We start from the raw sequence: 17,003 nt of genomic DNA on the forward strand, positions 1-17,003 counted from the left end.
GTTTAGACAGAAGGAGACCATGATCACACACCAGCATGAAGTTTGTATAGGTGACTTGGGGGCATCTTCAGAGAATGACTTGTGGGTTCGGGGCACCTTGAAAGTATTGGACTCTGAAATGGCATGAGGCCTGATAAAGACAAGATTGAAGGATTCAGAGCCATTCTTTGGTTAGTTTCTTTATTTAACCAGCAGAAATCAAACATTTGTACTGGACTGGTATCCTTGTAGAGCACAAGGCCTAAGGCATTAAAAAAACAATCAAGTCTCATTAGATGAGGGAGATAGATTAGGAAAACAGCATGATTAAGGTCCCACATTCCCAGGAGTCTAATGGGGATGATGGGAGAGGGCGAGAACACAAGATCACATGGCCTGTTGCATGGGCCAGAAGTAGTTGTTTTCTTTTTCTTTCTTTCTTTTTTTTTTTTTAAGATTTATTTATTTATTATATATAAGTACACTGTAGCTGTCTTCAGATACACCAGAAGAGGGCATCGGATCTCTTTATAGATGGTTGTGAGCCACCATGCGGTTGCTGGGAATTGAACTCATGACCTCTGGAAGAGCAGTCGGGTGCTCTTAACCGTTGAGCCATCTCTCCAGCCCGAGGTTTTTTTGTTATTATTTTTTTTTTCCAGAGCTGGGGACCGAACCCAGGGCCTTGCACTCGCTAGGCAAGCGCTCTACCGCTGAGCTAAATCCCCAACCACGAGGGAGGTTGTTGTTTTCAAACTCAAGCTTGCCGGATGACATGGAAGGCTCAGAGCCCGCTGAGTCCCAGCGGGTCCCTGGTTCAGGTTAGTTTTTCCTTCTGAGACGTTTCTGGAGAGGTGAGAAATCTGTCCATCTGAGGTCTGCTCTTTGAGATTCGGTATCTCACAGAACGATGAGAACACAGGCTGGGGTGAGGGAAAGGGTAGTTGAGGCAAAGTGATGGGGGCGTGACCCCAGCCCCTTTGTGTGTGTCATTTGCACTCAGTGTGACCCGAACTCGCTGGGACTCGGGAGCCCTCGGAACTCTGTGTGTGACTCACGGGGTCATTCAGTATCTGGTGTGCATTGAGTGTGCAGGGTGGGGGTGGGGGATTATATTTAAGACTCTTGTTAGGAAAAGAAACTTGAACTTCACCCTGTGTTACCAGAAAACACAGGAGGGTTTTAAGCAAGAGAAGGATATGATGATTTTTTTGTTCTGTTTTGTTTTGTTTTTTCTTTTTTTTTCGGAGCTGGGGACCGAACCCAGGGCCTTGCGGTTGCTAGGCAAGCGCTCTACCACTGAGCCAAATCCCCAACCGGATATGATGATGTTTAAGCTACAGGAGGAATATGTCAGAGTAAAGGGGTGATGTGGGGAGGCAGACTAGGAGACCCTGCTGAGCTGGATGGTGTCACAGTCCTTGATCTGAAGCTCTGCAAGGTTGTCATCATCGTCCAGCTCCTCACCCTCAAACAGTAGTACCCAATCCTCCGTACATGGGCCTCCATCTTCCTCAATTTTCTCCCACAGGCTTAAGATGGTAGCATCAGGGTCGATGGCAAAAGGCTTGTTCTGGCCACCGGGATACCTCACAAAGACCTGGATCTCAGGAGGAAAGGTCTCCATCACCCGGATGTTCACCTTAGAGAAAATTCCATAATCCGACAGGGTTTTCCGGCCACTCAGCGGCTGCCTCTCCCCTCCCGGCTCCTGGAAGGAGATACGCAGCTCCCCACAGAGGTTCATTCTCTTCTTGATCTTTGCCTTCAACTTCCTGATGGGGCTGTGGGGGTTTGTCAAGAGAATCCACTCTTCCCTTCCTGTTTGTTTCACTGTCACCTGAACGTCCCTCGCTCCCTGCAAGAGAGAGAGGAGAAAGGGCAAGTGTGTGGTAAGAACTTTCTATTGTCTACACAGCTGCTTTTTAAAAAATATTTATTTTGTTTGATTATGTATTTATTTAATACACATGAAGGCTTTGTCTTCACAGACACTAGAAGGCGGCATCAGACATTATGAGCGCCACGTGGTTGCTGGGAATTGAACTCAGGACCTCTGCAAGAGCAGTCAGTGCTCTTAACCGCTGAGCCATCTCTCCAGCCTGAGCTTCTTCCCCCCCCCCCCCCCCCCGGAGCTGGGGACCGAACCCAGGGCCTTGCGTTTGCTAGGCAAGCGCTCTACCACTGAGCTAAATCCCCAACCCCCAGCCCGAGTTTCTTACTTCTAGCTCCTGACATAATTTATCCCCTACCAAGACAACCTGGGAGATGCTCTGGATAATTGCCTGAGGCTGTTTGGCTACTCTAGACTTAGAGTAACCACTAACTCAGGCCGCTGTGTTCCTCAACTCACCCAAACTACAGCCACAACTGGATTCTTTCATGGGTACACAACAGTGCTGTCCTCATGGAAGCCTGGGGATTCCAGTGACATAATTTAATGTTTGTGTCTGGCTTTAGGATGGTTGTTCAAGGACGATCACTGTTACACTTCAAAAATCTGGACATGTCCTAAAAATCCTGCCTCGGGGTACTGGTTAAAATATGTCACAGAATTCTGACCTATTTGCTGAGCATTTGGACACACGGTCCTCGGTAGAACTGTTTGAAGAGGATTAGAAAGTATGGCCTTGCAGGAGGATACCAGTATATCAGCCGAGTCAGGTTTTGGGATTTCAAAAGCCCACAACATTCCAAGGTCACTTTAGATGTGAGCACCAGCCACCATACCTGCTACCACATTTCCCTGCCACGATGAAAAGACTCATCTCTGTGGAACTGTAAGCACCAAGGAACCCTCCCTTCTGTAAGTCATAGCATAGCCGCAGCCCTGTGGAGGTTCTGTCTTTTATTGTCTATTGTAATGCAAACCGTGAGCCCCCAAGACCTGGAGTCTGCACGTGGCCGCTGTGACCCTGCCTCCCGAGTTAACTCTGATTGGTGAATAAAGATGCCGACAGCCAATAGCTGGGCAGAAGAGACACAAGTCCAGGTTTCAGTGCTTGGGAAGAAGAAGGAGGAGGAGGGGGAGGGGAGGAGGGAAGAGGAGGAGGAGGAGGAGGAGGAGGAGGAGGAGGAGGAGGAGGAGGAGGAGGGGAGGAGGAGGGGGGGAGGAGGGGGAGGAGGAGGAGGAGGAGGAAGAAGAGGAGGAGGAAGAGGAGGAGGAGGAAGAGGAGGAGGAGGCGGCGGCGGCGGCGGCGGCGGCAGCTGCCATAGAAGAAAAACGTTGGGCAGGAGGGAGAAAGAGAGCCGCCATGGGCTAAGGGCCAGGAGAATGTGGCCCAGAGGGCTGCCCAGTTGGGTTAAGAGCAGCCCAGATAGTACATAGTAAATAACCCAGGTCTATTGACAGGAAAGTAGACTCTAACAGCATAGAGGGTAGGCAGCTTTCCAGATATTGTGCTGCCTTAGGCATATTAAAAATATAAAGGCTGTGTGTGTGTCTTTCATCTGGGAACATAAGTACTCTGATGCGGGAAGAAGCCCCCATCCGGGATTTAAATAATTTTCTACCACACACAAAAGTAACAGAAACGGGCTTTCTTCTCGTATCTGTTGAGCCCAATCCTGGCATTGGTCCTTTGAGCTGGCAGAATCAACATCACCTTCAGGAGATGCTCAGAAGTGCCTTGATTTATATACCTCATGGTGGAACCTTCTGGATCTGTTTTGTGACTATGGAGTTGTTGGAGTGGGCATGGCCTTTCTGGGTGGGTGTGGCCTTGGAAGAAGTGTATCACTATGGAGGCGGGCTTTGAAGTCTCAGAAGCTCAGGCCAGTCCTCTCTGCCTGCTACCTGGGGATCAAGATGTAGAACTCTCAGCTCCCTCCACGCCAGGCCTGCCTGCACACTGCCATGTTTCCTGCCACGATGATAACGGACTGAACCTCTGAACCGGGAAACCAGTCCCAGTGAAATGTTTTCTTTTTTAAAGAGCTGCCGTGGTCACGGTGTCTCTTCATAGCAATGGAAAGCCCACCTGAGACAAGAGACCCAGGTAGATTGTTTTTATTTCATTTTTCCTTGCTTCCCAAGAGTCCTTTTGGTTTTGGGGACATTCTCAGCCATTGGCACTTGATGGCCAGATGGCAGGCAACTGTCAGACCCTATCTGTCTACCCTTGGCTTCATTTGCAGTGGGGCCACCTTTGCGGACAAATACCAACTTTTCCTGCGGAAGAAAACAAATGGCTCAAAGGACAGGATTTATGTGGGTTTAGCAGGTTGGGGAAACAGTTTCCTCAGGGTACCCCTAAAGTCCAATTCTTGAGTCCAAACATTGGATTCTGATGTCACACTGAAATCCCAGACAGGGCAAGGCCATGCAGGAAGGTTGTGCGGCTGGCTTATTGTCTGCAGTGGGTTGTAGAAAACTCACTTTAATTTTTTTTTTTTTCCTTTTTTTCCGGAGCTGGGGACCGAACCCAGGGCCTTGCGCTTCCTAGGTAAGCACTCTACCACTGAGCTAAATCCCCAGCCCCTTTAATTTTTAAAAAAAACATATTACACTTACTATTTAAACAGCGAGGAACCATACTCTGATGAGCCCCCAGATGGGAAAGTATTACTCTAGGGGAGATCGAGCTAAAGGGGAGTAGATTCTTAGACGCCTTCTCTGAGTTGGCTGTAGCCAGTGTTGGGACTTATGGGAGCTGACCGTGATCCAAATGAGTGTTAATGTGAGTTGTGACTCGGAGGTAGTGCGCGATAGATACCTGAACATTCCAGCGGTCTGCAGTCACACAACACAACTGTAGCAGGCAGTAAGTAGCTTCTTTGGCCACCAGTTCCCATTTTCCTCTTCTTCCTAGGTTGTTGGTGGGGTCAGCTGGGTCTAGAATGATAGGCCTGGGGGAGGAAATGGCAGCGGATCTCTGTTACAGTCGGAGTACTGGCCTCTGGCCCTCATCCCTGTGGAACTTTCGTGAAGCACATTTTAAGGGGAAATTGTCACAAGATGTTAAAGATCACTAAAAAGCTGTCTCTGGAGGTGGGTTCGCCCCTCCACAACCTCCACTATTTCAGACTCAAACAGGGATCTCAAACTTTTCCCCCAAGACTCTGTGTCTTGCGACGCCACCCCCCACCCCTGCTGTATTGTTGCCATGGTTACCATCCCTGTCTCAGGCATCCTCGCAGCCCCCGCCCCCGCCCCCCCCATCCTCACTTCCCCAAAGAGGCTACAGTGGGAAGGAGAAGGCTGAAAGTACAGTCGTGGTTCCGGTCCGGCTCCCGGAGCTGCATCCTTGGGGAGAAAGATCAGCTGGGAACTCCAGCTGACTGCCTCGACTTCCCCAGTTGACATATGCAGGGTGTTGTGAGCGCCGCGCAGGGGGGCGGGGCGGGGCGGGGGTGTTGGGGGTTGAGGGGTGAGAGGCAGGGGGGCGGAGCGGAGCGGAGGCTGCTGCTTCTGTTTGCTCTCCCGCTGAAGCTACTCTGTGGTCTCTGCCAGATGCTTTGCTAAGGGCTGTTACTCTATTGCTGCGTGTTACTGTTCCGTTATTTCTGCTTGCTGTATACTCCATAATTAACTCCCTCATTTAAAACTGAAGGTACATCCAATGGAGAGCATTCTTCGGACAACCCGGAAAGGGGGCAGGGGAACCTTTGGGTAGGAGCAGCCCCTGCAAGAAAACAAAGTCCTTCCTTTTAGATGGATTGGAGCCTCAGGATGCTCCGGAGAATGAATCTCTGAGGATTTGCTTCACATATGCTTTTTTTTTTTGGTTCTTTTTTTCGGAGCTGGGGACCGAACCCAGGGCCTTGCGCTTCCTAGGCAAGCGCTCTACCACTGAGCTAAATCCCCAACCCCCACATATGCTTTCTGATAGTGGAAATTTAGGTGTCTATAGGAGAAGGCTAGAACCGTTGCAACCTTGAAGCGAGACCCTGGGTAGGGAAGGGTTGAACCACTTACAGACAGAGACCTTGGTAACGTTTTCAAGTGCAAACGCCTTCTGAGTCCCTTTATTTTCCCAAGCCACTCTACTCAGGGTTTCTAGCCCTGAGTCATAAACAACGTGGTTGATAGACTCACCGGTCGCCCTTAAGCTGTTCCTTCAGGAAGTTCCTGACGACCTCATTTTGGAAATCATAGTACTTGGTCCAGTAGATGCAGATGTCTTGGTAGTCCCTGAGGAGCTCCATGACGGCTACAAACCCTTCATCCAGATTGAAATTATCACTGCTGTCTGTACCCATCTCCCAAGCATAGATGGTCAGCAACTCCAGTGCATATTTTGAGGGCAACACTGCTCTTCTATATTTATGCCTCAGGTACTGGAAAAGTCAGGGTGGGCATAGGGAAGGAATGGTCAGGAGGATGGAGGGAGGAAGAGCAAGAGAAAGAGAGAGAACTTGATGTGATCGGTGCTCTAAGAATTTTCGGGTTCCCTTATTGCTTTACACGACACAGCCAGGAGATGAGTGGTAAGTCTAGATGGACTGACGGCAGTGTGGGGTTTCCTTGCGGACCATCTGTGTATCAGTCCATGATTTCCAGTTAGAACGGAGAAGGTGGTGTGGCGTATTTGAAATTCTATACCTGTATACGATGTATTTTGATCATACCCACTGCACCCACACCCCTCCCCTGCACCCTGTCCCCATTGTCCTCCCCTTCCCTTTTCCTTTCCTCTATGTCCCATGGAGTTCAGTTGGAGCTGTCCTTATGTGTGCTGCTGTAGGGCCATCCTCCAGAGCATGGGTATCTGTCAGGAGCCGCATCTCTGAGGAAGAGCCCTCTCCCAGCAGCCATGATGGCCAGTAGCTCTCGCCCCCCACCCCCATGCTAGAACGCTAACTAACTTAATCTTGCGTAGATCTCATGCAGACAGCTGCTGCTGCTGTGGGGATGGGGGGGGATGGGGGGTGGGCGGTGAGGCCGGCATGTCCATATACACTATTTTGTAGTCATTCTCCCCATCACTGGCTCTTGGGCTCCTCCCACCTCCTTTCCCATAAGGTTTGCCCAGCCTTGTAGACAGGGGTGATGGGGACAGCCCACCGTCACCTGCTCTCTTAGACTAGTCCTGAGTCTGTGACATCTGCTGTGCACTGGGGGGCGGAGCATGGAGGTTGCTTCTCTGACAAGAACAGAGAGACACACTAACCTGCAGGTTAGTGAATGTGAGAATCTAGAAGACAATTTGATGCCTTGTCCATTGAGTACAACAACAGTAGTAGATGCTAATTAAAATCCTGGTGACTTTTATGTTTTAGGTAGAGTCTTGATGGGTAGCCCAGGCTAGCCTGAAACTTGTAGTTCTTCTGCCTCTCCCCCAGCCAGGTGTTAGAAATACAGATATGTCCACCAAGCCTGGCTCCCAGTGATGTGTGTGTGTGTGTGTGTGTGTGTGTGTGTGTGTGAGAGAGAGAGAGAGAGAGAGAGAGAGAGAGAGAGAGAGGGAGAGGGGGAGGGAGAGGGAGAGGTGCTTGTCACACATGTGGAGGTCACAGGCCAACCTTGATGTTAATCCTCACCTTCTCCCTGGATGTAGCAGGTTTTGGCATAAGAATAAACAGGCGTCATGAGTCATGGGTGTGACTTAGTGGCTGGGTACTTATCTGGCCTGCACAAGGCATCCTGGGTTCAATCCCTCAGGACTTATAAAGAAAACCAATCAAGTATAGCATAATAGACAGCTCAGAATTAGTTCCCATTAGATCTATGGATTTAATAGACTGAACAAAGGTACTATTTAAGTATTTTAGTTCAGTGAGAAAGGAAACATAATTCAAGATGTAATAACAGACAATTTGTTAGTTATATGGAAGGAAATAAAGGTGTCACCAAAGTCACGTCATATACAAGAAGTTAAAAATGGAATTAAGTGTATAGTAAACATATTTTAAAAAATCGGGTGGCTATACATTCCCTCTCTCCTCCCATACACATGCACACACGCGTGCACACACACACACACTATGTCCAATTGGAGTTTCCCGTACAAGCATAGATACAGCTTATTTTCACACTGATGCACACATGCACACGTGTGTACACACATGCACACACATGCACACACACACTAAGTCCAATTGGAGTTTCGCCTATGAGCATAGACACAGCTCATCTTCACACTGATGCACACATGCACACATGTGCACACATATGCACACATAGGCACACACACATGCACACACACACTAAGTCCAATTGGAGTTTCCCCTATGAGCATAGATACAGCTCATCTTCACACTGATGCATACATGCACACATGCGCACACACATGCACACATACATGCACACATGCACACACACACATTCAAGAATTTTTACCTTAACATTTTATACATTTTTTATGTGACTTGAAGTTTTTATAATGGTTCCATTGCAATATTCAAATGACCATATATATTTTTCTATGGGGGGGAGGAAGAGAGAGAGAGAGAGAGAGAGAGAGAGAGATTGCTCAGATAAGTAAAATCTATTAGAGAATGTCAGGAATATTCATGTGCAGAAAATTTCTGAGCCAGGGAGGTGGCCCAGTGGGTAAAAGATCCCTAGAAGTCACATAAATGACAGTGAGTGTCATACTTGCCTATAGTTCCAGTATTTGTGAGACAGAGTCAGGGGCTCCCCAGAGAAAGCTAGCTAGTTAGACAGCCATGTAGACAAGGGTCTAAGGTTAACTGAAAGACCTTGTTCTAGTATATATGGAGGAGACCGAGGAAGACAACCATCCCGAGACCTACACACATACATATTATTATATTATATATATTATATATAATATATATTATATATATTTTATATATATAAAATGTGTGCACATGACTGCAATGCACATAAAGGCCAGACGAGGGCGCCAGATCCCTTGGAGCTGAAGTGACAGTGTCTATGAGCTACCCAGTGTGCAAGGGCGGTAGGTACTCTTTAACGCTGAGCCATCCTTCTGCTTTCAGAGATGGCCTAGTTAGAGCCAGTAGTGACTGGGATGGATGAAAATGTTTGCAGCTCTCATGGGAAAGGCAGTAAAATACCTGTAGCCCAGGAGGTCTTAGAGTTGTCAGGGGTAGGGGTAGGGGTTGGGTGGGGGTGGGGAACAAAGTAAAGTGTGCAGAGGACAGGAACAGATTGACTCTCAAGGTCAACAGCTGGTGGGCATGGTTTAAAGGGTGGGCCGAAACCGCCGTGGGATGGCGTGACTCTGGTTACCTGACATCTAGGTATGGGCTGCGTGAACACAGATGAAAATAAAACAGAGAAGAAAAGCCACCGCACTGGCAGGTTTATCTGGGGACTCTGCGAATCCCTCCCCCTTCCTTAGGTTTTTTGTTTTTTGTTTTTTATGACGAGCCCTTTGCAATCGTCAGATAACCGGAAAGAACTACTAAACTGAACAGCATTTCCCGGGACTGCTTCCGAGCGCAGATGCTAGAGTCAGGCGACTCTTGTTCAAGTCTCAGCTCTGCTTTTTGTCTCAGTTTGCCTCAGTTTTCTCACCTCCAGGATGACAGCGGGATACATGCCTTTGGAAACAGCCGGAGAGACTCAACGGGGAGATGGCAGCCTAGATCATGGGACCCAACTAGTCTGTCACAATGGTGGCTTTATTTTTGCCATTAAAATGCCACGGGTTCTGAGGCTTGTCGTAGGCACGTCTGCTCTCCTCTGAGTGAGCACTTAATTGCCCTTTGGGGGAGGCGTCACTGGGAGCAGGTGGCTGTGAGTAAGGTGCAAGCATTCTCTCCTACAGGGATGCTGGGCCCTTATATGGTCCAGTCCCAAGCAAGCAGCGTGCCGACAAGCTACACCCCCCTGCCAGCCCCAGTTTTTAAAAGCATGTTTAAAAGAACCGTTCGCCCTCTCCCCTCCGTCTCTTCCCGGCCCTCACCTTCAGGTGCCAGAACTTCACCAACCGTAGGAGGTTTTTCAGTTTAACCGGGCGACTTTTCACAAAATGTCTCTGTAACTCTGCGAAACTTGGCGAGAAGTCGCCAGGGTAGCCCTTACACCTTATCAGATTCTCGTAGATTTCAGGTTCTGGTTTGCAGTCTCTGGAAAAGGATCCTGGGAGGGAAAGCTTATCTGATTAGGGAACTCATCTATTGAGATGAGAATCATAGTAACCTCCCCTCCCATCCTTCCCTCATATCCCCCTTTCATCCACCCCTCCCTCCTTTTTTTCTTTCCTTTTTTTTTCTTTTAGATTTATTTATTTATTTTTTTATATATGCGAGTACTGTGTAGCTGTCTTCAGACACACCATTAGAGGGCATCAGATCCCATTACAGATGGTTGTGAGCCACCACGTGGGTGCTGGGAATTGAACTCAGGACCTCTGGAAGAGAGTCGGTGCTCTTAACCGCCGAGCCATCTCTCCAGCCCCCAAAAGGCTACTTTTAAAGGTGATTCTAATAAGGTTCTGTCTGACCCCAAAGACCTTGGCATGTTTGCCTAACCTGCAAACATTGTGATGGGTCCTCCTTCCCCATGCGACACTGGGACATAGGAATCCACGCAAGGATACTTATGGAAGTTTATCCATCTTTCCAATATAGCCCCAGTCCCACCTATCTACCTACAGAGCAAACTCCATTGGTTTCTACTTTCTCTAACCTCTCCCTGAAGACCCCAGAATCATTTCCTTAAAGAGAAAGTAAAACTCCACTGCTGGAGGATTTACCCAAGGCATTGTAAGCAGGGAGAATATCCATGCAAATTATGTCATTGCTCTTCCTGGACTGGATCTCTAGGGTCAGGGAGCGAGGGGTCCTTTTGCCTTCTTTGTGTTGACGGACAGTGATGTTGTAGGCCAGGCTTTTCCTACAATGAATCAGCTTGCTCTTAATGAAGTCTATGACGGCCTTCCGGTCTCTTGCCTGCTGTTTGAAACTGGAAAAACAGCTCAGGAACAGAATCATGTCCTGGTCAGATCTGTGGTTCAGCGCCGTCCCCTTTCCTGAGGAGCCTCCCTGTGGAAGGTGACAGTGCCACATTTACCTCTCCTGAGATTTGGTGCTTTGAAGTTGAGAGATAAGTCAGACCCATTCATGGGTAAGTTCTCTATACAATCCTTTAAAGAAGCCATCGGTCCCCACCCTGGAGACCTCTGCTGTGGGCGTTTTTGGGTTGGGCATCCCTGCTCCAAAACTGAGAGACCCAAATGCTCTGAAATCTCAAGCGGAAAGCAATAATGACACTTTTTATGTGTATGGCTGGTTTGCCTGCACGTACACATACACCCATAGGTGAGCCTGGTGTCTAGCCTCAGAGGCCAGAAGAGAGACACGAGGGAGCTCCTCTGGAGCTAGTTACTGATGGTCTCGAGCCACCATACTAGGCACAGAATTTAGCAACCTTAGAACTACATCCCTAGCCCAAAGCAAATCACTGTTTGAAAAAAACGCTGTAATGAAACAAAATACTTTGTTCACTAGTTATAAAACAAAACCAAAGAAGAGGAGAGTATGTGAACGTCAGCTCCACCTTTCGTCCCCCAGGCAGTGCCTCATTATGCAGCCAAGACTGTCCTGGACTTGCTATGTAGCCAAGGCTTGACAGTCTTAAAATGGTAATCCCCCTGCCTCAACCTCCCAACTGCTGGGTTTACAGACGAAGGCCACCACACCCACTTCTAGACTTCCTATTTTGTTGTTTCCTTCAAGTCCCGGAAGCCACGAGGCTGATACAGCGCTAGACCTAGGTCAGTCAGAGGTTTGGAGCAGCTAGAACCCAAAAAGGGCAAAGTGTATAAATTGTATCTTTTGTAGCAACTGTGGGTGGTTCAGTTTCTGTCTTGAAACTTTTTTTTTTTTTTGCTAAGAACTCTCCCTGATCTCCTGATCTCTGGTGTTGAATGTTTGTCTAGATTCTTGGTCAAAAGCTTTCTCTCCAGTCTTAACCTCTGCGACCATGGCTCAGAGTTCCCAGGAAAAGCCTGACTTACTCAAGTAAATGTAAGACGTCATTCAATTTTAGCAAAATGAAGACCATCCAGAGCTCTGAGACAAACTGACTCGATTGGAGGGGATGTGCTGTAAGTTGGCGTTTCTCTGGCAGAAACGGAGCTTCACAAATCACAGAATTACTTACTACACAGGCAGGTCTTGGAATCCCCATAGCTTACCAAGTACTGTCTTGCTAGGTAATCTCTAACGTGACCAGTAGTACTAACTTAGACAACCATAGGTTTCCTTTAACTTCAGTAGTAAAGTAGTATTTCTTTCCTTTCCTTTCCTTTCCTTCCCCTTTCCTTTCTTTTTTTTAAAATATTTATTTATTTATCATATATAAGTAGCTGTCTTCAGACGCACCAGAAGAGGGCATCTGATCTCATTACAGATGGTTGTGAGCCACCATGTGTTTGCTGGGATTTGAACTCAGGACCTCTGGTAGAGCAGTTGGTGCTCTTAACCACTGAGCCATCTCTCCAGCCCCCCCTTTCCTTTCCTTTCCTTTCCTTCCCCTTTTCTTTTCTTTCCTTTCCTTTCCTTCCCCTCTCCCTCCCCTCCTCCTTCCCTTCCCCTCCCCTCACCTCCTCTCTTCTCCCTCCCCTCCCCTCTTCTCCCTCATCCTCTTCCATTCCCCTCCCACTCTCCTCCCTTCCCTCCCCTCCCTTCCCTTTCATTTTCTCCAGACAGGTTTTTCTCTTTGCAGCCCTGGCTGCCCTGGAACTCACTGTAGATCAAACTGGTCTCAAATTCAGAAATTTGCCTGCTTCTGCCTCTAGAGTGAGGGGATTAAAAGCCTGCAGGACCACATACACCTGGCAAAATAGTATTTCTTTCTTTTTTTTTTTTTTGTTTCTTTTTTTTCGGAGCTGGGGACCGAACCCAGGGCCTTGCGGTTGCTAGGCAAGTGCTCTACCACTGAGCCAAATCCCCAACCCCTTCTTTTTTTTTTCCCCCCCTTTTTTCTTTTTTCGGAGCTGAGGACCGAACCCAGGGCCTTGCACTTGCTAGGCAAGCGCTCTACCACTGAGCTAAATCCCCAACCCAAAATAGTATTTCTTTATTTTATATTTTATTTTTTGTTTGTTCCCCCACCTCCTAAAGTAGTATTTCCTAAGCAGGAGGCAAAGGCAGGCGTTTTGTGGAAGCCGGTGACTGTGGTCCATTCAGAAGTCAGAATCCCACCTTAGTCCTTCAGCCTTGCACGGCTCATTTTTATGCACAGAAACATTTTCTATGGTTTATCCCATTTACCGATTCTACTAAACCCATCTAAAGAAGACAGCATAGGCTCAGAGGGGGTGAAATGGCCTACCTCTCAAAGTCACAAGCCCTAAAGCGCAGAGGTGGGATTTGAACCCAGAACCCGGTGTGCTCACCTTTACCACTTTAAGCACCCTGACTTCTTGGTCCAGGAGCAGCTCATCACAGAAGCACTTTTCCCGAAAGAACCTCTCAATTCTCTCCCAGGCATCCTTTCCTTCCTCTTTCCAGTCCCTTTGGGGCTGAAGGCTGTGTTCCAGGAAGTAGTCTAGACTGTCCCCAACGGTCCCATACAGGTCGGGTAATGTATCCATCTCTGCTGGATCAGCCTGTCCTCTGGATTGAATCTTCTGTGCTTCTGCTCAGCAATGCTGGGAGAAGCTTCCGGCAGCCTTCTCTGGAGAAGGAGACAGTGGAATGGAGAGATTAGCCCTCTGCTTCCAGGGAGGAGAAAAGCCTGAGAAAAGCTGTCTCCAGGCAGCACTCTGCCCCTCCCTCTGAAGCTGCAGCCCTCAAGCCTGGAAACTGAAACCAAAGCTTTGACCGGAAACAAAAGTGAAACCACAAGGAGGCCCAGTTTTCCTTCTTCAAGGCAGAAGGGAACCAGAGTAAATGCATTTATTTCGTTCTTTTTTTTTTTTTTAAGATTTATTCATTTATTATATATAAGTACACTGTAGCTGTCTTCAGATACACCAGAAGAGGGCATTGGATCTCTTTACAGATGGTTGTGAGCCACCATGCGGTTGCTGGGAATTGAACTCATGACTTCTGGAAGAGCAGTCAGTGCTCTTAACCACTGAACCATCTCTCCAGCCCCACTTATTTCATTCTTTTTTTTTTTTTTTTTTTTGGTTCTTTTTTTGGAGCCAGGGGACCGAACCCAGGGCCTTGCACTTGCTAGGCAAGCGCTCTACCACTGAGCTAAATCCCCAACCCCCACTTATTTCATTCTTTTTTTTTTTTTTTTTTTTTGGTTCTTTTTTTTTCGGAGCTGGGGACCGAACCAGGGCCTTGCGCTTCCTAGGTAAGCGCTCTACCACTGAGCTAAATCCCCAGCCCCCCACTTATTTCATTCTTAATCACTCATAGTGTCTCCGTTACTAATAGCATCTTGAGCGAATTGGTTATGGCTGGTTAGGCTGAGGGTCATCCCACAACATCCCTGCTCCATGTTCCTAACTATTGGCCTCAGCCAGTCTCCCCCAGGCTGCTAATCTGTGCACAGATCTTAGCTGAAGGTCAGGTCCAGGGTCAGACTCTTGGGCTGCAGGGCTCATGGAGGTGACATCTCTTATGTCTACCGCAGTCCCCAAGATGTGAAGACAAAAGGATCGATCTTGGTCTGTTTATACACTGTCAAGTGGACAGTGAGAGAGTCTCATCTCCCGAAGTTTTCTGTCTGGTATCTTCAGGGAGGGATGCGTCTTGGTTCTGGTTATCCCCTGCAGCTTTGGGTGTAGGGTTGGGTTCCTGACTAAGCTCTGTTTGCATGTCTAAAAGGCAACTTTTTTTTTTTTTTTTGCTACGCTTATCACAAATAGTAACTCTCAAATCACACCACCCAGTAAATACATCTATATATCTTGTCTTGGTTAGGGTTTCTATCTGCTAAAAATACCACATTGAAAAAGCAACCTGGGGAGGAAAGGGTTTTTTTTTTTTTTTTAAATTGCACCTTAGAGATAGTCTACCATGCAGGAAGTCAGCGCAGGAACTCATGTCAGGAACAGAGGCCACAGAGGAGTGCACGGTGCTCATTGGTTTGCTCCTCATGACTCGCTCAGTCTCCTCTTCCGTACACCTCAGGACCACCTGCCCAGGGTTGACTTGACCCCCATAATGGGCGGGATCCTCCCACATCAATCGCTAATTAAGCAAATGCCCCACAGGCTGGCCCAAAGGCCGGTTTTATGGAAGCATTTTTCTCGACTGAGATTCCCTCTTCTCAGACAGAAGGGAGCTTGCTTGTGTGAAGTGTGAGGTGCTTGCTTGAGACTGATGCTAGAAGTGTACGAAATACGAATTGCACCAAGTAGCCGGTCAACTCTCCTGTCCGTCCATAGCAGCTGGGGTCAAGTAGACCACATCAACAAGGGGGCACTGAGTTACAACAAAGCAGTCCTCTGCTTGTGTGTCCTGGGTGCCATGCCTCAGGTATAAGGTAAGGGAGTAAACGGTCTGGCAGGAAATATTCTAAACATGTATTTCTCTCTCTCTCTCTCTCTCTCTCTCTCTCTCTCTCTCTCTCTCTCTCTAGATTTATTTATTCTATATAAGTACACTGTAGCTGTCTTCAGACACACCAGAAGAGGGCATCAGATCCCATTACAGATGGTTGTGAGCCACCATGTGGTTGCTGGGATTTGAACTCAGAACCTCTGGGAGAGCAGTCAGTGCTCTTAACCACTGAGCCATCTCTCCAGCACCAAGTGTGTCTCTTAACCTATCAGACTACTGTAATTGAAACAATTAGCCCCCATGAAATTGGAATTTTCCCAAGAATCTCACACTGGGAGAGGAAAGGGGGTCGGCCAGGGGGAAATCTTGTGTCCTGGAAACAGATTTCGCACAAGTCTAACATCTCGTCAGACTGCCCTCAGGATAGGACTGAGGCCCAGGGAGGAGAGGGTACATGGTGAAGGAGACCACAGCTTGACCAGGGAAGCTCAGGTGTGCCTGTCTTTGGCCTGTTTTTCAGACTTTAATCTCACTTCAGGACCCCAGCTCCCTTGGGGGAGCTGCTTGATCTCCCCGTCCATACCAGTGTAGCCACACCGAGTACGTTAACCTTTTCTGATTCCCGTTACTAATTTTTTTTTTAAAAAAAGATTTTGTAATAGTTTGCAAATGCTTGGCCCAGGGAATGGCACAATTAGAAGGTGTGGCCTTGTTGGAGGAAGTGTGTCACTGTGGGGGTGGGCTTGGAGACCCTCCTCCTGGCTGCCTGAGGATGCTCAGTCTGTCCCTGGCTTCCTTCAGATGAAGATGTAGAACTCTCAGGTCCTCCTGCACTATGCCTGCCGGGATGCTGCCATGTTCCCCGCCTTGATGATAATGGACTGAACCTCTGAACCTGTAAGCCAGGCCCAACTAAATGTCCTTTATAAATCTTACATTGGTCATGGTTTCTTTTCACAGCAATAAAACCAGAACTAAGACAGTTTATTTTTTATATATGTGAGTACACTGTCACTGTCTCAAGACACATCGGAAGAGGGCATCAGATCCCATTACAGATGGTTGTGAGCCACCACGTGGTTGCTGGGAATTGAACTCAGGACCTCTGGAAGAGCAGTCAGTGCTCTTAACAACTGAGCCATCTCTCCAGCCCCACTACTAACTTTTTTAAAGGTTTATTTCTTTTTACTGTATGTGTATGAACAGTTTGCATGTATGTCTGTGCACCACGTTCATGCCTTGTGCTCCAAGAGGGCAGATGAGGGCACCGGATTCCCCTGGAGCTGGAATTATGGACACTGTAATTTATGATGTGGGTTCAGGGAATCAAACCTGGCTCCTCTGGAAGAACAGCCAGTGCTCTTAACCACCGAGCCATTTGTTGCATTAAATAATAAAAAAAGAATCACCATCCCACACTAGCGCCCGCTACTCTCCAGCCCCAGCGGTCTCATGCCTCCATGGCTGGCCCCATGTAGCAACCGCCCACGGTCAGCTGTCACAAATCCCTGTAACCGGGTAAAATCAAAACTCTAGAGGCTTGTAATTTAACAGTCAGATTTCTATCAGTAAATTCTCACCCCACAAAGCTCCCAAACAAAGAACTCAGAGCCAGTTGATATTTATATAAGCTGCCCACTTAGACTGGATGAATTGTCCTGTAATAATCCATCCCTTATAAG

General features: G+C 47.9%; 1 protein-coding gene and 1 long non-coding RNA gene across 4 annotated transcripts; one reads left to right on the forward strand and one right to left on the reverse strand.

The window, feature by feature from the left end:
• Positions 1–163: 163 nt before the first annotated feature.
• Oasl2 (2'-5' oligoadenylate synthetase-like 2) lies at positions 164–13,672 on the reverse strand. Of its 3 annotated transcripts, none has more exons than XM_008769327.4 (6): positions 13,257–13,672; positions 10,611–10,899; positions 9,819–9,994; positions 6,017–6,258; positions 4,695–4,827; positions 164–1,837 (listed from the first exon to the last, which is right to left on the reverse strand). In XM_008769327.4, exons 1-6 carry the CDS (start codon positions 13,452–13,454, stop codon positions 1,364–1,366), a joined length of 1,512 nt encoding a protein of 503 aa, XP_008767549.1. In that variant the 5' UTR covers positions 13,455–13,672; the 3' UTR covers positions 164–1,363. The 3 variants fall into 3 exon arrangements, 2 of the variants coding, with proteins under 2 accessions (XP_008767549.1, NP_001009682.1); NM_001009682.1 differs by having other exon boundaries at positions 1,216–1,837; positions 4,671–4,827; positions 13,257–13,520; XR_010056394.1 differs by having other exon boundaries at positions 1,821–1,837; positions 4,695–5,603; positions 13,257–13,659.
• Positions 1,511–2,960, forward strand: LOC120096007 (uncharacterized). Its single transcript, XR_005492056.2, has 2 exons — positions 1,511–1,871; positions 1,971–2,960. It is a non-coding gene; the product is annotated as an uncharacterized LOC120096007 (long non-coding RNA).
• Positions 13,673–17,003: the final 3,331 nt, after the last annotated feature.

The sequence above is a fragment of the Rattus norvegicus genome, chromosome 12 (assembly GCF_036323735.1).
Source record: "Rattus norvegicus strain BN/NHsdMcwi chromosome 12, GRCr8, whole genome shotgun sequence".
Classification (NCBI taxonomy): Eukaryota; Metazoa; Chordata; class Mammalia; order Rodentia; family Muridae; genus Rattus; species Rattus norvegicus.

Coding starts and splice junctions, on each gene's coding strand:
- Oasl2 (NM_001009682.1), bottom strand. CDS start 13,454: ATGGATACATTACCCGACCTGTATGGGACCGTTGGGGACAGTCTAGAC. Junction 10,900..13,256: donor GGGTGCTTAAAGTGGTAAAG/GTGAGCACACCG, acceptor CACCTTCCACAG/GGAGGCTCCTCAGGAAAGGG. Junction 1,838..4,670: donor CTATCGCGCACTACCTCCGA/GTCACAACTCAC, acceptor TCTCTCTTGCAG/GGAGCGAGGGACGTTCAGGT.